Consider the following 21,766-nt stretch of genomic DNA (forward strand, 5'->3'; position numbering starts at 1 on the left):
GGCGGCGGTGGGTACTCAGGTAACCCTTCTCCACCTAATGAATACTACGGTGGACCTCCTCCTAGGCCTATCGGATACTGTGCTGGCCCTCCTCTCCCACCGCCTAGTTATTCTGCAGGCCCTGTGCCCTATGGTGGAGGTGGAGGGGTGGAGGCGGGCGGTGGTTATAACGGGTGGAGGGCGGTGGTGCCTATTCCAGTGGTGGAGGCGATTACGGCGGCGGAGGAGGATACCAAGCGACAGTTCCTCCTACTCCAAGCTATTCGAGCGGTGGAGGGTACAATGACGGAGGAGGTGCTGGTTATAATGGCGGTGGCGGTGGCGGCGGCGGTGGGTTACCAAGGGACTACTCCACCTGCTCCTATCTATTCGAGCAGTGGTGGAGGATGTGGGAGCAGCGGAGGTGGTGGCCATGGTGGTGGCGGAGGGTGCGGCGGCGGCGGCGGCGGCGGCGGCGGAGGAGGAGGAGGGTACGGTGGTGGTGGTGGTGGTGGTGGCGGTGGATACCAAGCAACTATTCCACCTACCCAAGGCTACTCAAGCGGTGGAGGGTATGGTGATGGTGGTGGCGGTGGTGGGTACCAAGGGGCTCCTCCTCCTGTTCCTAACTATTCAAGCAGCAGTGGTGGTTACAATGGAGGTGGAGGTGGAGGTGGAGGTGATGGTTACCAAGGGACCGCTCCTCCTGTTCCTAATTACTCAAGCAGCGGTGGTAGCTACAATGGAGGTGGAGGTGGGGCGGTGGTGGTTACAGTAGCGGTGGAGGTGGGGGCGGTGGTGGTGGTGGTGGCGGTTATAACGGCAGCGGCGGCGGCGGCGGTGGTGGCTATCAGAGTGGTCCTGCTCCTAACTACTCTAGTGGAGGCGGCGGTAGTTATCAGGGGACCGGACCGCCACCTGGTGGTTGGCAGGCATCTTCTACAGCTGGCTATGGTTCCACAACACAGGTTGTCGCAACAGTTGTGTACTCAGCTGTCAGCATCGTTGGACCGAATGGGTCTACATACGGCGGTGCGACCACGTCAAAGCCTACCAGCAGTGGAACCAGTAACTACAGGCGCGGACAGATTGTGTTCCCCGACAACGGCACAGGCAACATCATCCTTGCGACCCCCACGCAGGACGCCGCAGCAGCGCTTGATGCTCTTACCGCTCCGCTCGCTGGCACGCAGATACCCCAGACATCTCTTATGGAGATTGTAGTGCCGACCGTCGTGCAGACGCTGCCGCAAACTGGCACGCAAACGTTTGTGTCTCCTGCTATGCAGACCATGTTTGCTCCTGGAGCACAGCAGCTTCTTAGTAAAAGCGGTTCACTTTTTGCTGCTCAGATGGGTCATACCTCCACTGGGGGGCTAGGTCGGATCGGAGGTACGTTTCGACCCGGGGCTACAGCTCCCAACTTGGTTGTTGGAGCAGGAGCCAAATATCCTCCGCTAGAAACCTCGCTGATTAAAGGACCCAATGGCCAGGTCATCGCTGGCCGTACACAGCCGCTAACGACTCTACTAGTGACTCCACTAACGACTCCACTGACAAACCCGCTGACAACTCCGCTGACGAACCCGCTGACGAACCCACGTTTGCCGTTGGCTGGCGCTAGTAGTTTAGCTGGGATCAGCCCGCTTGTTTCTGGTGGTCCGCTGGCGGTTTCAGTTACTGGCAATCCATTGGCAGTTCCAGTTGCCGGCAATCCGCTGGTTCCAGCTACGGTACCAGAACCTGCAGCACCAGAACCTGCAGTACCAGAGCTTGCAGCACCAGCACTTGCAGCACCAGCACCAGCATTTGCAGCACAAACACTTGCAGCACAAGCACATGCAGCACAAACGCTTGTAGCACAAGCACTTTCAGCACAAGCACATGCAGTACCAACCCCTGCAGCACCAATCCTTGCAATGGACGCAGCGGCAGCAGGTTCGATTGACTCTCAAGACAATCTTGTGCCTCGCGTTGCACGTCCCCCACGTGTTGGTGCCACTGATCTAAACATCAACGGGCCAGTCGCCGGAGCCACTAGGCATCCTCGCGGCGCCGTTGAACCGCGCACACAAGGGGCTGCACCGCGCCGGCCTGAGGTTGGCATGACCACCAGCTCTGCCGAGCCGCAGGAGACCACAGTCGCTACTCAGTCGACCTCGTTTGGCCGAGGCTTTGGCGGTCGCGTCAGGGGTGGAGGCAGCCGTGCTCCCCGTTTCAGCAACGACATTGACGACTGGGCCGTTATGCTGCGGCCGACCAAGACAGCGCATCTGCCCGAGCTGCTGACCAAGCCGATCATCACGCCCCCAGGCCTGCTGATGCCTGAGGACAGCGATGAGGGTATGTCGCCGAATGTTGTTCGCGTTGATCCACTGGCACCTGGTGGTATCGATTTTTATCCAGTTCCCCTGGCCAATATGGAGTCAGCGCCCGAGAAGCCAGACCGCATTGCTGAGGATGTGTGGAAGTTGGTGGAGAGCCTGACCCTTGAGGAAAAGGTCGGGCAGATGACGCAGGTCCATATCGGCATGCTCATAGGCAGTGACGGCACGCTGAACCGTACTGCCGCGGAGTATTGGATCAACAAGGTCAAGGTTGGCTCTATTTACGACACACCGGGCAACCGTGGTGGCAAATATGCGTGGTATGCCCCCCAGACACTGGCAAATATAACCAACACTATCCAGGAGCTGGCGCTGGCCAAGGGGTCTCGTGTTCCGGTCCTTTTCGGAATGGACTCGGTTCGCGGCGCCAACTATGTCAAGGGTGCGGCCATGTTCCCGGCGGGTATTGGACTGGCTGCCACATTCCAGCCCATGTACGCCTACGAGGCCGGCCGTGTCGCTGCCAAGGACACCCGTGCCTCTGGGTACCAGTGGGCATTCGCGCCGAGTGCCGATCTCAACGTCGAAAAGCGCTGGTCCCAGAACTACCGCAGCTTTGGCGAGGATCCGGCACTTCTGTCCGAGATGGTCCGGTACTCGGTTCGCGGCTACCAGGGTGATTACAAGTCTGACCGTACACGAGTTGCCACATGTGTCAAGCATTTCATCGGTGCCTCGTATCCCTTCAACGGCAAAGAACGTAGTACGCAGTTTATCCCAGACAACATCCTGTTTGAGTATTATCTGCCAGGATTCGAGGCTGCTCTGAACTCAGGCGCAACAACGTTGATGGAGAGCCTGAGCAATCTCAACGGCGAGGCCTTGGTCGAGTCATCCTTCTACCTGAAAAAGCTTCTTCGCGACAAACTCCAGTTCCGTGGTGTTATGCTCACCGACTACGAGGAGGTCAGGTCGCAAGCCCTGGACTTCCACACTGCAGCCAACTTCACCGATGCTGTGTATCTGACCCTGAACAACACCTCGGTTGATATGAGCGCGGCGACTAGCGATGCGGAGTTTACCCTTGATACCTTGGATCTGGTGCGCGGCGGCGGTATCCACGAAGACCGCATCACCGAGTCTGTTGCACGTATCCTGCAGCTCAAGAAGGACCTGGGGATGTTTGAGACGCCGTTCGCGGATCCAAACCTATTCACGGCGGTCGGTGCCAAACAGGACATCGAGCTGGCGCGCAATGCTGTGCGTGAGTCGATCACTCTACTGAAGAATGCAAACAACGTGCTGCCACTCAAGGACGATGACCGTGTGCTGTTTATTGGCCCGCATCTGAACTCAACCCATCTGCTGGGCGGGGGCTGGAACATCCACCGTCAGGGTCCGACGGAGATCGAGGGTGATGCCATCTACCAGGGCTTGGGTGACACGATCATGTCTGGTATCGAGTCAATCACCAAGCACCGCCCTGTGTTCATGGAGGGTTTCAGCGCCACAGGCTCCGAGCTCCAGGAGGACATACTGCAGAGCATCATAGATATCGCCAAGCAGGCCGAGAAGGTTGTTATTGGTCTCGGCGAGTCCAACTACGCCGATGACCAGGGTGACGTCGACGACATGTCGCTACCTGAGCCCCAGATCGAGCTGGTACGCAGGATCTCGCAGGCTGTCGACAGGCCCATCGTCGCTATCCTCGTCGAGGGCCGCCCACGTTTGCTCAAGGATGTTGCTGAGCTCGCCGACGGTATCGTCAATGCCTACCTGCCTGGTATGTATGGTGGTGTTCCTATTGCCGAGGTCCTCTACGGCAAGATCAGCCCCTCAGGACGTCAGCCGTTCTCGTATCCAAAACACGAATACCAGGCACGCGACACCATCTGGCAGGGCATGTGGAACGAGTATGCCCCGCAGTATCCTTTCGGCTTCGGACTGGGCTACTCCACCATGGTGTACTCGAATATTTCAGTTGACTCGACCGATCTGCGGCCTGGCAAGCCCATTACTGTTCGCCTCTCGATCCAGAACACTGGCCCGTTCGACCAGCGTGAGGCGGTCTTGCTGTACACAACACAGAGCTTCCGTACTGGTTACCAGCCCGAGCTGTTCCGTCTGCGTCGCTTCAACAAGGTCGAGATCAGGTCGGGAACTCTAACCGAGGTTTCATTCACGCTCACTGCCGAGGAGCTCGCCTACTACAACCGCGATCTGGTCAAGGTCATTGATCCCTCACCAGTTAATATCACCATTAACGCCCTGACCCCTCAGGAGAGAACCATTTCCATCAGACTGTCGGTCTAATACCTCTCATTTGTTGCTAAGCAAGCCTAGATAGCTTGTTTGTGCTCCATTTTCATTCATTTTCTTTTGCTCATCTCATTTCATCTAGCTTTCTTCACTTGTTCTTTTTGCGAGACTCATTGACCTACCAACCAACCAACCAACCAGCCTATCGTTCTATTTCTATCCTTGAATATATATCCTATTATTTTAATTAAACAGTGACATTCCAGGGGCTGACAGTGATGCACATCATTCTGTACAGCTGGCAGCGTCAACTGCCACCATTCCACAAAAGCACATACTTTGAGCTGCTGTCCAGATAGCTACACTATTACATGCTGAAACTCCAGCCACGAAGATGCTGCAGCTATATGTATACATTGCTGCGTTAAGAGTGCGGCCGGACTTTGCATTACAAACTTGTTTTGTGAGAGTGGCAGGACCCAGTATCCTCATGTATGCTACTGCTCTATATTGCCACACTGCACGCTATCCAATGAACTGTTTGGCATGTGGTCCTTTTCCAGACAAAAGCAGGATATATTTGGAAATCAATTAATTCAGGGGTGAGGCATGCAGCTGGCACGGGTATGTCTCCAAGACCACACGCCAGTGACGTAGGCTCGTCTTTACTCCTTCAACGTGCAAGACAGGATAAACGGATGTGCATGGTGCTACTTTTTACAGATGCAGCTGTAGATGCCGTGCTGCCGCTGGGTACAAGCGGAGCAGCGACTCGAGGTCGGCTCTGGGCATTGGGAGTATATCGTTCGACGCCACAGCTCTACTTGGGCTCACGTCATCGGAAACAATGATGCATTGGCTCCGCTGGTTCAGCACGTCTCGCATGCGCTGCGGGTACAGGTCGCAGTTCTCGGTGAACACTGGCGAATGGCGCAAAAGATCTTGAAGGCGGGTCCGCAGAGGAGCAGAGTTGTTGGTGGCGAGGCTCTGGCGAATCCAGTCTCTATGGGTGTCGACCACACTGAAGGAGGAACGGTCAGAGTCCGAGTCTACTGGGACTGGCGACATATAGTGTAGAATGAAGAAAGTAGTAAAATAAACAAAAGAAAAGGGCTAGAGCAGAAGAAAAAGGCGAAAAAGGGGACGGGCGCCTTGGAAATGTGCTGGCTGTAAAAAGGGGGTCATAATTCCATGCTCAGCAGTGTAATGCCGCGAGCTGCCAGCTGAAGCTATGAAAGGGGAAGAGGAGAATGCTGCCGCATAAATTGCCACCCTGGTCTGTTCGGCAAACGTCACTCTCCGTGAAGCTGATGCCGAACGCACTGCCTCTAAATATTTGTCCAATTCCCCATTCGTCAGTCTTCGACGAGGGTTGGCTCGTCGAGCCTGTCCGGATGACCCAATTCTTTCCCGTACGTTCCTTATTTGCAAGTCTGGTCTCATGACTACACAGGAACAGGGCGATTAGGCCAGTGGCAACTGAGCTCAGTGCACTGCGGACATCCAATTCGACCATGCAGATCCAGAGGCACGTGGTGAGATTGATAGCGGTGACCGATGATTGCGCAGACTAGAACTAAGGTTCCGGTCGAGTGGATCACGCACCAAGCCCTGGTACATTCTTTCGGGCCTCTCTTTCCATCCTGCCTGGCTCCAATGCACAGAGTTTTGTAAAGAAAAAGCTGGCTACTTCCACCTGTGCTAGTCTAGAATAGTTACGCAAATACCACAGCATATTATGTGCTAGTAGTGCCACTGCCGTATGGTGCAGTAGAACATGCGTCTCTTGCACCATCGCTGATGATAGGTATTGGATGTCTGGATCTCATGGCGTACACACTGAAGCAGGGGGCGGAGAGAGTATAGCAAGGGGGGCTTTATTGATTCGGCATAGCAGGGCGGAATTAAAGTGCTACAAGCAGTGTTGAAACGAGATTCCGAGCAGTCAGTGCTCAGGTCGGCTGGCCATGTTTCCGTAGCACCCCCGGCTCTCTCAGACGCAGCTCGAGTTGTGTGATTGTAGCTGCAGCGGGTCCCGTATCTATTTGTTTCCTGCTAGCTGTGTGGCGGTGGCAAACTGGTTAGTAAACCAGATCTTCACCTAGTAGCTGCTGATAAGGGTGGATCCACACCAGCGGCCACTGCCTGGAGAGAATTCTTAGATATATTTTTGTTGGCTGTCAAGTGTGCCAACCATTGATGCAGCAGTCAATATACACCAGGTACTAGAATTGCTCTGCTCGCGATGCGAGCTCGGCTGCTAGTCAGCATGGGTTGACATGTCGATAAGAGCATCACGGCGAACTGGTCATTTGAACGTGTCGGATGGTTGTTGGTGCAATGTTGATCATGGACATCTCCCACCTTGGTGGCCTGCTCAGCGTAGGCGCTTCAGCGCTGGCTCGCTGCTGCTGGCAACAGAATCGACTGCTGCTGCACGCCTCTTGCGCGACCTCTTTGTTGCAGGGGTGGTGCCAGAAGCATCGGCAACAATGGCCGTAAAGCGATGGAACCGTTCAGGAATACTGCCTGAATCACAGAGTGACTGGAAAATGAGTCTGAAGTTTAGAACTGCTGCGAGATCGCGGTTCAAGAGCCGAGACGAATAGGCTCGCCTGTATTGTGCCATGGCCTGCTTACATGATTCACTTGTACAGCGGAGAAGGCCATGGCACTTCACAGTTGGGTTCTTCGATCTCTGGTAGGGCCGCGGATTGGGAACATGCCGGAATGTCTGCAGGAACTTTTCGCAGCAGAACGGGCACATCGACGATGTCCGGAATTCGTCGATCAGATAGACTTCAAAGCCATGGTGCTTGAACTTGTCGCGCCATTCCTTGCCACGAATCGGCGCATGGTGTCGGGCCATCGGCGCACTCCAATTGCCCATGACCAGCACTGGATCTGGACCGAACTTGCTCCGGAGTTTCGCGGCAAGCCTGTGGTCTGCACGGGCCTGGTTCATGAATGAATCAAGGCGCAGCTTGCGGTGAAGCGGGTACACCTTGGGACTGGTACTGACACCTGGATGGGCCTTCCAGCGCCTTTGGTGCTGCTTGTTTGACTTAGTGGGCTGCTGCTCTGGTAACCTTCGCGCTGTCATCGTGCTGGCATAAAATGGTGCTAGGATACACCGCACAGATGCACGGGCAGCAACGTAGGCACGGAATTTTGCTGGGCTAAGGGTCCGGCAGCAGTGCTTGGAAAGCTCTGCCTCTGCTCTGCGGACAGCATCTTCTGGGACTTGATCCTTTGTAGCCCGACGAATCCTGTCATAGTGGCGCAGCTTGAGCTCCTTATTGCGCTGCTGCCGTGTGTAGCGGTAGAGCATCTTTTCACCCTCTTTCCCATTGCTGCTATTTTCGTGCATCATATACAGTAAATCGCCCCGACCTGGATCGATGAATACACAGCGGCCTTTCAGATTCTGCAGCTCTGGCTGTGGGATCTGGTGGATATAGCGACAGTCAGCTGTAGCATCGCCTCCTGCAGCATCGCCTCCCGCAGCATCAGCATCTACTGCACCATCAGCCTTGGGTACCTTGTCTTGCAACAAAATGCATATCGTTACACCATCTGTTGTCGCCATTCCGTGGAATTTTCTATCATCATGCGCCTTAAATGGCTTTGATGTTAGATCTGCGACCCGGCCCCACACATCCCACACAGATTGTGTGATCCCTTGGACCGGGTCGTGTGCACAGACTGGGGGTGCTGGTGCATATGCATTATTAAGTGCTGCAACAGTGTCTACTGCTGCCGCCGATGCAGCAGCAAGTGAATCAACCGCTACTGCTGCAGTTGTGTTGGACACTAGTCGATTGACTACATGGTTAGTCCTAAATCGGCAAGTCACTGTGAGAAAAATCCTAACTCGCCAACTCACCAACTATATGACTCTGAACTTCTCGCTAGAAGTACTTTTCTTTTTCTTTTTTTTTTATCGGTGTAGCCGCTTAGTATTTTCTCATTTCTTGTTTATAAAGCTTCGCGTATAGCGCCTCAGTTTACTTCAAGTTGCTGCAGTTGCTGCAGCGGCCTCTGTTTCATCTGATGGCATCTTCGCTGCTTCGCATGCAGCCTTCTTGACCAGTTTTTCGCCCTTTTCTGCTGCTTTCCTTGTCTCTGCCGTTGCCCTCTTTGCTGCGTTGATCTCTGTAACCTGCTCGCATGTTTTCGAAATAAACACCTGCTTGATTATTTGCTTGTCTAACCGTACATGGCCTGGGATCCATGATGTCCGCAGTGGCAAGCAAATAATCAAGCAGGCGTTTATTTCGAAAACATGCGAGCAGGTTACAGAGATCAACGCATCAAAGAGGGCAATGGCAGAGACAAGGAAAGCAGCAGAAAAGGGCGAAAAACTGGCCAAGAAGGCTGCACACGAAGCAGCGAAGATGCCATCAGATGAAACAGAGGCCGCTGCAGCAGTTCTAGACTTCAGACTCGTTTTCCAGTCACTCTGTGATTCAGGCAGTATTCCTGAACGGTTCCGTCACTCTACAGCCATTGCTGCCGATGCTTCTGGCACCACCCCTGCAACAAAGAGGTCGCGCAAGAGGCGTGCAGCAGCAGTCGATTCTGTTGCCAGCAGCAGCGAGCCAGCGCTGAAGCGCCTACGCTGAGCAGGCCACCAAGGTGGGAGATGTCCATGATCAACATTGCACCAACAACCATCCGACACGTTCAAATGACCGGTTCGCCGTGATGCTCTTATCGACATGTCAACCCATGCTGACTAGCAGCCGAGCTCGCATCGCGAGCAGAGTATTTCTAGTACATTTATATTGGTTTCCGCTGGAAGATATAGTAAGTGTAGTGTGAGCCATTCGGCTATGCAAATATAAGTGAACTGAAACTCTAGTCCCGGAACACGCTAAACGGGCGCTCCTGCTGTTGGGCAGGTGTGCTAGGTTGTGCAAACCGACCACCACCAAGCTCCGCTTGAAGCTCATGCATTTGACTGTCCAAATTGCCAAACTCGCCAATATTTTCAGTATGTGGCTCCTCATCTTCGTCGTCCTCGCCATCTTCATCTTCATCGTCATCATCAAGACCCATGAAATGGCTGTTGGTATCAGTAGGCGATTTGGGGAACCGTGGCGTGATGTTCCCCAGATCTTTGACGGCTATTGACAGGCGCTTGCGCACGGGTGTATGTGCCACAGGGTCCTCGGAGTGCTGCTCATCGTCGTCGGTGTGATTGTTACCAGCATCAGCGTCCCTCTCGCTCTCTATATCAAGCTCTCCACGAAGCAGCAGCGCTGTAGAGCTGCCAATCGATGACAGCCCCGTGAATCCGGTGACTCCCGTCAGCTCAGCGCCACTGCCTGACAGATAGCCTGATGCATTGGCAGTATGTCCAGGGGTTTGTGGATAAGCCGAATTCGAGACAGGCCTCTGTGCGGGGGTAAGTAAATTGCTCCTACCAACAAAACGCGCGCGGCCGTGTGCTGGTGTTGAGTAGTATAAGCCGCTGGGCTTGTCCTTTGATCCGTACACACCCTGGTGCATATCAGCATTGTTTGCATCTACAACATCGCTGACAGCCGATGGCGAATCTGAAAACACAGCGAATCTTTTTCCAAGCGGGGCTGGTGTGGATGCTGCATCTGCTGATGACACAAAAAGAGGAGAGGGGTCTGAGTCAAGAATCGGCGATAGCGACGGGTGAAGGGGCGAACTATCTTTGAACACAGATACCCGTCGCGCTATTGGTGTTTTTGAAATTAGCGGTGCACCACCTTCATCCACGCTACTCGTCCTAAAGTGGGGCTGGCTTCGACGAACCACACCAACTGTAGCAGCACCCGACAACGGCCGTGACTGACTGCGCGCAGCCAAGGGTGTGGCCTTCGCCTTTGGACTCATCAGGTCCGGCTGAGTAAACGAGTGCACTCCCCTCAGCATCAGTGTCGGTGGGTCATTCTCGTCTTTTGCTATGCGCGAGCTGGCATCAGCATTGTCCTGGAATGACCGAAAGCGTGTCGAGCGCGTCGAGCTTGGGATCACGGCCGGCTTCTCTGCAAGGCCCTCTGGCATGATATTCGGCGCAACTGGCCCCATGGTGAACTGGTAGTCGTCGTCAACCACGCTGGATATTTTTCTCAATTTGGTCTTGGCCTGCAGCCCTTGCAGGCTCTCCGAGTCCGAGTCCGAGTCCGACATGTCGTTCCAAATCTCCAACATACCTTCCTGGGCTGCACGGGTATTGATTGTTGGAGAAGATGCCGCAGCCTTCCGCTTTCCGAGCAATGATGGCGAGGCCGACTCATCTGCGATACCATCGTCCTCATCGTCCTCGTCGTCCTCGCCATCATTATAGTCATCATCGTTCAGCGGGATATTGCTACGCTGTAAAGCCTCGCGTCCCAATTTTGTAGCAGATACTGCCACGCGCTCCGCTTCTATCGCCTTCAGTTTCCGCTGTTCATCCTCATGCCACGCCTCGTAGTCAAACGCATATCTGGCTAGCTGCGCACGGGCTTCCTCCGCGCACTGTGGCACGTCGCCACCATGTGGAAACAACATATAGGCAGGCATCACCATCCTTTCTGGGTTCTTTCCAGCCAGCTGTTTGGATTTGCCCTTTACCATGTGCCGAGTCCTGTTTGTTGACGGTGTATCCAAATTGTCAAAAGAGTTGAGTAGATTCTCAACCGTCGTATGCGCCGCTTGGCTACGGCTACGCCGGGGGGTGAGGGCCGAGCTGACACAACCCACAGGCTCTGTCGTATCTAATATCTGCGCCGATGCAGCCGAAAAGGCATCGCCAGTGTCGTCACAAAACACAGCGAACTTTTCAACCGCTGGCGTTCCAGGTGTACCATCTCTCAGAGTCCGGCGCTGTTCCAATGTCTGTCCGCGCCAACTGGTTGCCTCAGGCATATTCTCCTTGCGTCGCCACTCATCTGAACCAACATCGCGCCAAGGCGTCGCGTCATCGCTGTGGCTGTTTTCGCTGTTAACCGACATAGAACCTGCATGGCTGCCGCCTGGATCGGAGAACACTGCAATTCGCGAATTTGGGCGTAGAGTTGTGTTCCGCTGCTGTTGCTGGTGCTGGTCTGGTAGGCCGCGGTGCGATGCAGATAGAGTATTTGCGGCAACAGACCGTGTAGCCCGACTGGATCGTTTTGTTCCAAGCATTGTGCGCTCCGCGTTTCCATGGCTGCCAGCAATGCCCCGTCCGCTCTGCTGTTGGTGGTGTTCGTGGTGTTCGTGGTGTTGGTGCTGTTCCCGCTCAATATTCTGCATGGTACGCGCCATGACCCTGCGCTGAAACTCGACATGCCTCCGCTCAAGCCGAGCTAACGGCTGTGCCTTTCGCGCAATGCCCAGCTGGAAAATCTTGTCCGCACGAGGAGTTTTCCCTCGAGACTCCAAAAGCTTTGCATACTCCTCGTACAAGACTGCTAGCGAATCGCCAATTTTGTTAGAGAGCAGGTATTGGAACACTGCTTCTTGGCCGTCATGAATCAGTCCGGTATACCATAGCCACATTTTCACGTACCGCGCATCATTGCGATACCGCTCCTGGCCGCGGAATAGAGTCAGTGGGGCCTCCACCAGCTTTATGATTGCCTGGTGGCCAGATGCCTGCGGAAACACCTCGAACAGCCACTGGATATACCGATAGTACACATCTAACGGATCCTCGGTTTCGACCGGATCAATCGCAGAAATCTCAGCCTGAAACTGCGCATTCTGGGCCTGCAACCTTCCAGTCACCTTAATCTCTGACGGGCTGTTGTGCTGCTCTGCAGCCTGCTGCTGTGGCGGCTCAGAACTCAGGGGTCGTGCAGGCTGCAAGCTCTGCCGGGCCATGCTGTTTAGGGGCTCAGGATTGGTGTTTTCCTCATCTGCTGTTGGCACAGGAGTGCCATAGAGCATGGCAAGAGTACTGGCTGCGCGGCCGCGGCGAAGCGGCTGGATGTTTTCCTTCTGGTGTTCGAAGGCTGCAAAGTCCACTATCCTGCTGGGTGGGCCACTGCTGTTCAGCTGCTCCTCTGGCAGCGGTGCATTGGTCTCGGAGAATGGAGAGGAATTAGGCTCAGACATCGAATAAGTACAGGGGAAGCTGAGCGAAAACCAACGCGGAAGTTGCGCAGGAATCGAGCTTAGTCCTAGTGTCAACAGCAGCTCTGATCCGAGTTGATTCTCCTGATCAGTGGCTTGATGCGTTGCAGCCAAAGCCAGCCGCAGTGGTGTTAAGCGATGATGATTGCTCCTTGCTTTACTGTTCCGATTCCTTCTGCATTCACCTCAGCTCTACTTTTCAAGAATGCCTAGCAAAAAGAAAAAGACCAAGGTCGTGCGCGACCCGAGTGCTTATGCAACAGTCAGTATGCCGTCAAGAACGGCAACGAGAGCGGCAGCGAAGACTGAAGCTGCTACAGCAGCAACAGCGGGTGACGCAGCTGGGATCATTGCAGAGAACCCGGCCCTGCCGCCCATAGAGGCGATGATAGCAAACGACAGAGCCACTGAAACGGAGGGGCAGGCGGATCAAAGCGACAGCAATTGCGATATTGCCGGCTGGGTCTCGCTGAGCCTGGCGCAAACTCAGGCGGAGTCACGGGTCAACAAGGAGCTACAGCTGAAGGACCGCATGCCTGCAAAGGGGCCTGCTGTTGTTCTCAGCGAAAAGAGTGAGCAAATGATTATCGACAAGATCCGGTCTGGCGAACTGGAGCTGCCAGTTCCCGATGTCGAACAGTTGGTTGATGCCAAGGACTGGACCCGGTCGATCAACTTTGTATTTGAGACGCTGGTCAAATATGGCTTCAACGAGGACGATGTTCGTGAGGCAATGCAGGCAACCAAGGGTGCTGGTGATATCCTCGATATGCTGTCATGGCTGTGCTTCCATGTACCAGCAGATCGGCTGCCGGTGGACATGAGGGACAAGCTGGAGTTTGATCAACTTGAGATCAACAAAGGGGTCGTTGAAACAGACAGCGGGAATGACGTTTCTGAGTCCATGAGTGCTGTAGATCCGTTACCGCAGCCTGTACCAGAACTTGATCCTGAGCCTGAGCCTGAGCCTGAGCCTGAGCCTGAGCCTGAACCTGAGCCTGAGCCTGAGGTAAAGTCAGCAGAATTCATTGACAATGTTGCTGGCGCGCAAGATAGTGAGCCCGAGGCGAGTGATGCGGATGGCGACGGCTTTTTGGCTCGTGCGATGGAAAGTCTTGGGCTTGATGGATATGATGCGGATGCCTATGACAGCGACGAAGACCCTGGAATTGTACACGCACGGCGCAGTGTACGTCGGGCAGCAATGGAGGAGTGGGCCGATTACCTGCGCACCAACAACCAGCGCAACCGCTATGGCAGCTATCTTGCAAAGCTATCAGACATGGTCAATAAGGAGGCGAAAGCGCTGGCAGAGATCCAGGACGATTGGCTGTTCGATGGAGCGCAGGCTGCAGCAGAATACGACCGGATCTGGCCCCAATACCACAATGCGTTGCTGGATGAAATATGCGCGTTCAAGGACCATGAGGTCGAGAGGGAGGCTGTCGACATGGCCAGGATGCAGGCAAATGCTGCTGTTGAGGAGAAGAGGCTGGCAAAGAACGTGAATACCTCGGCGAAGCAAGAGACTGATTTCTTTGCCGATAACGCAGATAGCAATTGTGATAGCGGCAGCGAAATAGGGCTCGGCTTCGGCTTCGGCGATAGTGATGCTGAGGCAGATGATAGCGCACCGATTGCCTCAGCCAGCTCAGTACGAATCGTCGAAACTGCTCCGCCTGCAGGCTGGGCTGGCGCTAGCATGAGAGATCTCGTTACTGAATCTGTACATCGAATTGATAGCCAGGCGGCGATAAAGTACAGCAGTGGTTTGCGTGGGTCAGGCTATGTTTCGAGTCTGACAGTAACGTGGTCCACACCAGGAATCGCGTCATCCCGGTCCGATGCTAGTGCACTAAGAGCGATTCCTCTTGATCCACAGCCATGCATAGCATTCCACGGCCAGTCACAGGTGTATGAAATGCCTGGCGGTGTTTTTGGCAGGACGCGGCGCGATGCCGAAGACTATGTGGCTCTTGTCTATCTCTTCGCGCAGGCACACTCTCCACAGCTTGCCCACCGTCTGCCGCCATCTTTGCGGAGCGAGTGGGACACGTGGGACGCTCATATTCGCGAAGCTGAGCGTGCTAAGGCCGCTGCTCAGACGACGAGCAGGGTCGATTTTCTTCGCCAACTGCGCAGCCAGTATGTGGAGATGGCAACAGCAAGCTTGGCTGCCGATGCACCCGAAAAGAGCGGCGAGAAGAAGGTCAGCTGGTCGCAGCAAGAGCACTATGCTAAGAAAGCCATGCGGATACGCGCAGCCAGATGGACACGTAATGTCATCCCGGAGCGCCAGAGTACCGACAAGTGGAAGTCCAAGTATGCAGCGACCCAGGCAGCGCTGCCGGCCTGCCAGTACATGCAAACCATAGCTGACGCATTGGCTGGCTCACAGACAGTGGTAATCCGTGGAGCCACGGGCTGCGGCAAGACCACCCAGGTGCCGCAGATTGCCCTGCGGCTGCTACTGTCGGCAAAGTACAAAGGTGGGCGTATCTTGTGTACGCAGCCGCGCCGGATATCTGCTACATCTATCTCTCAGCGCGTCTCTCTGGAAGTTGGGGACGGGCAGCTTGGAACCAAAGATTCGCTGGTCGGATTCCAGGTGCGACTTAACGCGCGTGCAGTTGACGAGAACCCGCTTGTATTCTGCACCACGGGCGTGCTGTTGCGCATGCTGGTTGAGAATCCAAAGCTAGCAGGTATCAGCTGTGTGATCTGTGACGAGGTGCAGGAACGCACTCTGGAGCTTGACTACCTGCTAATCGTCTTGCGTCGGCTGTTGGCCAGGCGGCCTGATCTAAAGGTCATCTTGATGAGTGCAACCATCGACACCAGCATCTTCACCTACTACTTTGACAGCTGCCCGGTGGTCGACATCCCTGGCCGAACATTCCCTGTCACCAACATGTATCTGGAGAACGTCATCCAGATGTCTGGATATGTGCTTGATAGTCAGAGTTTCTTCGCTGAGAGGCCCAAATATGTGGACCAGAACAACCAGTCGTTTTCGTTCAACGTAACTACGCGCGGTGGAAACTTGGCGAGGCATGATGTGGATGTGTCGTTCGATGAGACTCGCGTATCGTTTGCCAGTAGCAGCGACTATAACCGAGAGCAATCGCTAGAGGACCCCTCGTATGTCTCGGTGGCAGCGTGGTCGACAGTATCAAAAATGCGCACAGATGTCGTCAACTTGGAGCTGATCCACCACCTGATCCGCTGCATCTGCAGCGGCGCTGATGATGTGTTCCAGGATATGTGCGCCAAGTTTGATGTTTCTGAGGGCGCCATCCTGGTATTCCTGCCTGGAATTTTCGAGATCCGCAAGCTGCACGGAATGCTAGGCAGCGACAGCTCCATCAACCACATCGCCAGCATCGTTCCCTTGCACTCTGCGTTGTCCAACGAGACCTGCCCTGGAACGACCAAGACGTATACAGATGTTGCGTTTGAAATCTTCCCCGAGGGCAGGCGCAAGGTAGTGCTCGCCACCAACATCGCAGAAACCGGCATCACCATCCCGGATGTCACTATTGTGATTGACTCGGGTGTTGCCAACCAGGCAATCTGGGACAAGAAGCGGCGGATGACCAGAATCGAGACTGCCACAGTCAGCAAGGCCAATGTCAAACAGCGCAGCGGGCGTGCAGGCCGTGTGCAAAAGGGGCTGACGCTCTGCCTGTTCAGCAGCAAGCAGCACGCGCTTATGCCAGAGTATGAGGCCCCCGAGATGCATCGTCTGCCACTGATCGGGATTTCTATGATGGTGAAGATGCACGGATTCAACGATATCTCGGGGTTCCTCGCTGAAGCCATCGATCCGCCACTGCAGTCGTCAGTAGCACAGGCTATACATGAGCTCAAGGAGGCAGGTGCCCTCGATGAGGCCGAAGAGCTGACACCCATTGGCAGGCATCTCTGCTACTTTGCCTGTTGACCTGTCCATTGGCAAGATGCTAATCGTTGGAACGATGCTCAACTGTATGGACCCCGTGCTCACCCTTGCTGCAGCTATGTCGCTCGGCAAGCCCATGCTCATTCGCCCATTTGACCCTGACGAGCGCGTCTCAGCCAGTGCTGCACACGCCAAATACCGAAAGTACAAATGGCTTGCATACGCGGATGACAGGCAGGCGTCTGATCTGCTGGTTGCTGCTGTCTGCGTATGAGGACTGGCGAAAGGCTGCGTCCGCTCCAGGCAGAACTCGTCGGCAGCTGCATGACTTTTGCAAGAAGAACTGGATCAACAGGGATGCTATGGATGCGCTCGAAGATTACCGCGAGCAGTACCTCCGCATGCTGCATGATCTCAACCTGGTCCGAATCCAACGCAGCGAGCACAACAAACACGTGCCATTGAGCCATTTGATCCGGCCCAGGGCCGGACGATGTTCCCGGATTCAGGGGCGGGTTCACTGAACCACCTGCGAATACCAACGTGAATGGCACAAACGTCAACATCATCTATGCTGCCATCATCGCCGGGATTCGACCACATTGTGATGCCAGCTGCAAGCTGGACACGGGTTTGAAATTGCCCAAGTCGCTGTTGCCAGGAAGGTGCGTGGTGTTGGCCATGCGATTCAGATCGAGGAACGCGGGCGCGTCTCTACACGGCCTGTCGTCATCGACCGCTCCTCAGTCAATGCCTCCCCCGACCACCCGCTAACGTCCCGGAATGCAATCGTTGCCGCCAACCTATCCGGATCCGGCGATGCAACATTCGCCAACATGTCGACAAGGGTTAACCTAGCTGGCGTCGCTCTGTTTGCCCGATCGCTGGACCTACTGGCCCAAGGCGAAGCTGCTGACCATCAACCGGTGGATCGACTGGCAAGTGCTTTGCAAAGACAGCTCTTGTCTTGGTGCTGATGCGCAACAGTGCTGCAAGAGATTATGAATTTCCGGGTCGCCAGTCCGCTGGCTAAGTTGCCGGACCGTCTTGCTCGCTGGCAAACTGCCATTGTCGAGACCATACGCAATGAGGACGCTTAGCAATAAACTACCATTATAAATGCTCATAAATAGCTGCTAGAGCTTGGGCCTTGAGCTGCTGGCTACGCTTTGCCGCCTCGCGCTCGCGCAGCACCCGACGCAGAATCTTTCCGGAGACTGACTTTGGAATCTCTTTGACGATAGCAACACCACCACGCAGCTTCTTGTAATATGCAACCCTGTCGTCGACCCACTCTCTCACGTCCATTGCAATCCCAGGCTTACTGTGCTCTGGACGAACCACGACGAATGCCTTGGGTATTTCCGTCGCCAGCTTGGCATCGGGTATCGCCAATGACCGCTGCAGTCCAAAACGGCCGGGTGGTCAAGCAAGAGTCCTTCGAGCTCGGCAGGGGGCAACCTGGAAGCCATTGTACTTGATGAGCTCCTTCTTGCGATCAGTGACAAAGTAGTATCCGGAGCTATCGACGTATCCGATGTCTCCTGTGTGGCAGGAAGCCGTCGCTATCAATAGCTTCACGGGTCGCCTGCGGGTTATTTAGATAGCCTATCATGACATTGGGCCCACGGATGCATATCTCGCCCTGCTGTCCAGCACCCAACTCTTTGCCGCCATCGTCGACAATCTTGCACTCCATCGATGCCAGCAACACGCCAGCAGAACCCACAGGTGTGCCATGAATCTGTGAGCGGTGCGTCACTGGCGACGCCTCCGACAGGCCGTACGCGTTAGTGATGACACAGCCTGCAGCCCGAGTCCCCTCGTCTTGCAGCTCACGGCCCAGCGGCGCTGCTCCGCAGTTCAGGTACACGAGGCTCGACAAGTCGTAGTTTTTGACGTACTGGGCTCTTTGCCAGGAGAAGCACAGGCAGGCGGCACCAGATGAGCAAACGTCGGTCTGTACTGCTGCGTCCAATGCGCAGAATTCCTCTACATCGAACCTGCGCATCACCACCTGCGTATAGCCCTTGGCAACACATGCCAGCAGTGTCATTCGTCAATGCATAGCAGTGGAAGTAGGGCAGAACCGCAATCGTCGCCCGCGGCTTCCGCTCACGCTCCGCCTCGGCAATCACCGGGTCGTTTGCTGTCGCTGCTGAGGTCTTGCAGGATGTTGGCAATGATGTTGCTGTGCGACAGCTGCACGCCCTTGGGCAGGCCCTGCGTACCAGAACTGAACACGACAAGCGCCGGCGTGGTTGTTGCCTGCTTCTTCGTTGCAATATAGGCGTGCGGGAACGGCCTTGACGAACACGCCCTCCTAAAGTTGTCCTCATTGCCGTCGATAGTCATAATGTGGCTGTCGGCCAACTCTATGGTTCGCCTGTTCAAGGCCCTGTCGCACAGTGGCCAGAGCGCCCATGGTCGTGACAACCGCCTTGGTTTGGGTCATGCGGAACTGGTGCGCCAATTCTGATGACGTGTTCAGCGGATTGGTCGTGACGCAGACGCACCCAGCCATATGCGTGCCAAGCACCAGGATACCGTAAAACGCCGTGTTAGGCAAGACTAGGGCTACATGGTCCTGGGGCTTGAGCCGGAGCTTGTTGACCAGCCCGGCCGCGAACGTCGAGGCCATGTGCTTTAGTTCCGCGTAGCTAATGATGACATCATCGTCAATGTATGCGGGCAGATCGGGCTGCGTTCCAAACACAGAGTGCTGTTCAGCATAGGAGAACAGGAACGTCGGCAAGTCCAACGGCGGGACAGTAATGTCAGCGTGTGGTGAGGTGAAAACCATCTGGAAAGAGGATAGAAAAGAGCAATGCTTGGAGTAGGGTGTGGTGGAGAAAGAGAAAGGAACAGGCGGGCGAGTTCCTTTTATATGCACTGGCAGCTGCTTTGCAGGCAGTGAATGGCACAATGATGCTGCAAGTAGCACATGTCGAAAAGAATACGTGCAGTGGATGAATGATTTTTGTTTCTTTTTTTTTTTCTTCTCAATGCGCCTCACATAATGCTGCCAACGACCCTGCTCTGCACCGCCGCCACCGCTTGTCGATGCCTAAGCCATTGACCACCCGTGTGGTGTTCGGCCGGGAGGTTAGCGCCAGCTGCTAAGCAGACTTGTGGTTGGAGTGGTCTGTGAGAGATTAGGCTCGGCAAACGCGGACTACCAATTAACCCCCCTTTCCTCCGCAGCTGCCCGTCTATGCATACTGGGTTGGCCACATGATCCTGCAAGTCTGCCTGGCACGGTCCCCCTGCCGGCGCTATTCAGCTTGCACCTGCAGCACACGCTGCTGCTGCTCTTTGCAATGCTCGGCACAAATGGCGAATTCCGTTGGCAAAAAGGCGAATGGAGATTTGCTTCTCTTAGCACTACTCCACTATTCCTGCCCTTTGGTACATATCCTTGCTTATCGCGATTGCTGCCAATCCAGGCTATTTTCGCTGCTCGTCAAACATTGCTGGTGGTACGTAGTTGGCGTGGCTAGAGCTGCTTGGATTCATGAATATTCCATTGCACAGTAGACCCTGTTTAGTGCCTACAACTATGTGTTTGCCATCCTCGGGGTAATAAAAAATATATCGATCCAAACCTCGTAGACAGCCGCTACGCGCTATCGCTGGACCCGTCGCTGAATCCGTGCTGCTCGGTCACTTCGTTTACCAGGGCCTTGGTTAGGGAGCCCATGCTCACGTCTAGGTATCTGGCCAGGAATGCGCCGATCTGTGTGTTTTCATAGCTGCCGCGCAAACCGCCTGCACCGGCGCCGTAGGCATATAAACCAACGTCAGCACCAGTGTGTCCGCCCGTGGTCCAGCCAATGTGAGCTCGCGCCGAAACAGTCTGGCCAACCATCCTCTTGCAGAGCTTTGTCGGTGATGTTGCTGCGCTTAGGATATTCAAGACCTCGCCATCGCCAGCGTCGCTAATGCCAAGATAGTTTGGAAGAACTGAATTGACAACATGATCGCGCAGCTTGTCTGATGACATGCGCTTCATCTCGCTGCAGATGAGTTCTGCCGATTTTCTTACCGGCGCCAGCACCTCAGGGTGCCACTCGTACTGTGGATCAATCCCTAGGGTCAGCCCACCAGTCTCGTGGTCCGATGTGCTTACCAGCAATGTGTCCGAATGGGAATCGACAAACTTGCGCACTGCTGCTACTGCCTCCCAGTACTGCAGAATGTCACGTAAATGCGTTGCCGGGTCGTTGTCGTGTCCAGCCATATCAATACGGGCTCCCTCGATCATAATAAAGAATCCCGGACCATCCTGGCTGTTGCGGTCCAGGATTTGGAGTGCTTTGGTGGTCATTTCAGCCAGCGATGGCTGCTCTTTCTCATCGCGATCAATCTCAAATGACATGTGACTCTCTGCAAATAGCCCCAGGACGGGTAGACGGACACTGGCAGTATCCAAAGAGTCAAACGCATCTCGGTCTGCGAGACGGGTGTATCCTGCACGTTTCGCCAGCTCCAAAACATCAATCTCATCCGACCGACACCCATCGTCGTGGCTCTTGGGCAAAAACTGGCACCGCCCACCACCAAACATCAGGTCAACGCTATGGGTGATTGTATTGTTACCGATCTCCTGCAGTGCGATCAGGTCCTCCATGCCCCGATTAGCCACATGTGCTGCAAATGCGGCGGGTGTTGCATGGGTGATGCGGGCTGTTGACACCAATCCAGTCCTGTATCCTTTGGACTTTGCTGCCTCGAGCACAGTGCCGCATGGCTTCTTGTCGCTGGTAATTCCAATGCCGCCGTTGTAGCTTTTGGTGCCGCAGGAAAATGCCGTTGCACCAGCACCTGAATCTGTGACCAGTGAGCTGCTCGAGCGCGTTCGCGATGTGCCGACTAGCATTGTGTCCATGGTGCTGGCCCAATTCATAGTGTCTTCGTTTCCATACCTCATGAATTCGCGCGCCATAGCCTCGGATGTCATGCCGAAGCCGTCAGAGATCATAAAGATAAGATTTTTGCGCTTCTGGGCATGGACTGACAATGGATATGCCAGCAGCATGAGCGATATCGCCTGTAGTCGTGCAAATTTCATTTCAGGTATGAGGCAAAATAGTTTATAGGTCGTCTATGTGTGGTGACTGTTCTAGCAAAAGCAGAGCAGGTATTTAAAGCTGACTCCTTTCACTGCCTCGATGTACTGAACCCCTTGCTTGCTGTCCCTCATGGTGCTGGTGGACAAGCA

General features: G+C 54.8%; 6 protein-coding genes across 6 annotated transcripts; 2 read left to right on the plus strand and 4 right to left on the minus strand.

Moving 5' to 3' along the window:
* Window positions 1-2,510: 2,510 nt before the first annotated feature.
* Window positions 2,511-4,619, plus strand: DL89DRAFT_221165 (glycoside hydrolase; the record flags this gene model as incomplete). The annotated part of the gene is made up of 1 exon (XM_040884499.1): window positions 2,511-4,619. One exon carries the CDS (start codon window positions 2,511-2,513, stop codon window positions 4,617-4,619), a length of 2,109 nt encoding a protein of 702 aa, XP_040745214.1.
* A 602-nt stretch (window positions 4,620-5,221) lies between these two features.
* Window positions 5,222-5,724, minus strand: DL89DRAFT_101482 (uncharacterized protein). Its single transcript, XM_040882996.1, has one exon. It carries the CDS (start codon window positions 5,631-5,633, stop codon window positions 5,283-5,285), a length of 351 nt encoding a protein of 116 aa, XP_040745215.1. The 5' UTR covers window positions 5,634-5,724; the 3' UTR covers window positions 5,222-5,282.
* A 3,548-nt stretch (window positions 5,725-9,272) lies between these two features.
* DL89DRAFT_265511 (uncharacterized protein) lies at window positions 9,273-12,630 on the minus strand. The gene is given in 2 exon segments (XM_040886696.1): window positions 9,273-11,776; window positions 11,795-12,630. 2 exon segments carry the CDS (start codon window positions 12,624-12,626, stop codon window positions 9,426-9,428), a joined length of 3,183 nt encoding a protein of 1,060 aa, XP_040745216.1. The 5' UTR covers window positions 12,627-12,630; the 3' UTR covers window positions 9,273-9,425.
* Window positions 12,631-14,892: 2,262 nt separating this feature from the next.
* Window positions 14,893-15,636, plus strand: DL89DRAFT_221550 (P-loop containing nucleoside triphosphate hydrolase protein; the record flags this gene model as incomplete). The annotated part of the gene is made up of 1 exon (XM_040884526.1): window positions 14,893-15,636. A coding segment is annotated over one exon (744 nt), but the record flags the coding sequence as incomplete, so codon positions are not given.
* A 2,045-nt stretch (window positions 15,637-17,681) lies between these two features.
* On the minus strand, window positions 17,682-19,348 carry DL89DRAFT_291106 (acetyl-CoA synthetase-like protein; the record flags this gene model as incomplete). The annotated part of the gene is made up of 7 exons (XM_040890162.1): window positions 17,682-17,712; window positions 17,768-17,946; window positions 18,007-18,120; window positions 18,164-18,574; window positions 18,636-18,710; window positions 18,754-18,918; window positions 18,953-19,348. The coding sequence occupies 7 exons, from the start codon at window positions 19,346-19,348 to the stop codon at window positions 17,682-17,684; spliced, it is 1,371 nt and encodes a 456-aa protein (XP_040745218.1).
* Window positions 19,349-20,164: 816 nt separating this feature from the next.
* DL89DRAFT_274174 (alkaline phosphatase) lies at window positions 20,165-21,583 on the minus strand (the record flags this gene model as incomplete). The annotated part of the gene is made up of 1 exon (XM_040889151.1): window positions 20,165-21,583. One exon carries the CDS (start codon window positions 21,581-21,583, stop codon window positions 20,165-20,167), a length of 1,419 nt encoding a protein of 472 aa, XP_040745219.1.
* Between the last annotated feature and the right edge of the window lie 183 nt (window positions 21,584-21,766).

Source organism: Linderina pennispora (assembly GCF_002104995.1).
Source record: "Linderina pennispora strain ATCC 12442 chromosome Unknown DL89scaffold_3, whole genome shotgun sequence".
Classification (NCBI taxonomy): domain Eukaryota; kingdom Fungi; phylum Kickxellomycota; class Kickxellomycetes; order Kickxellales; family Kickxellaceae; genus Linderina; species Linderina pennispora.

Bases quoted from the DNA above. Each gene is read 5' to 3' on its own strand.
- DL89DRAFT_101482 (XM_040882996.1), bottom strand. From the start codon at position 5,633: ATGTCGCCAGTCCCAGTAGACTCGGACTCTGACCGTTCCTCCTTCAGT.
- DL89DRAFT_265511 (XM_040886696.1), bottom strand. From the start codon at position 12,626: ATGTCTGAGCCTAATTCCTCTCCATTCTCCGAGACCAATGCACCGCTG.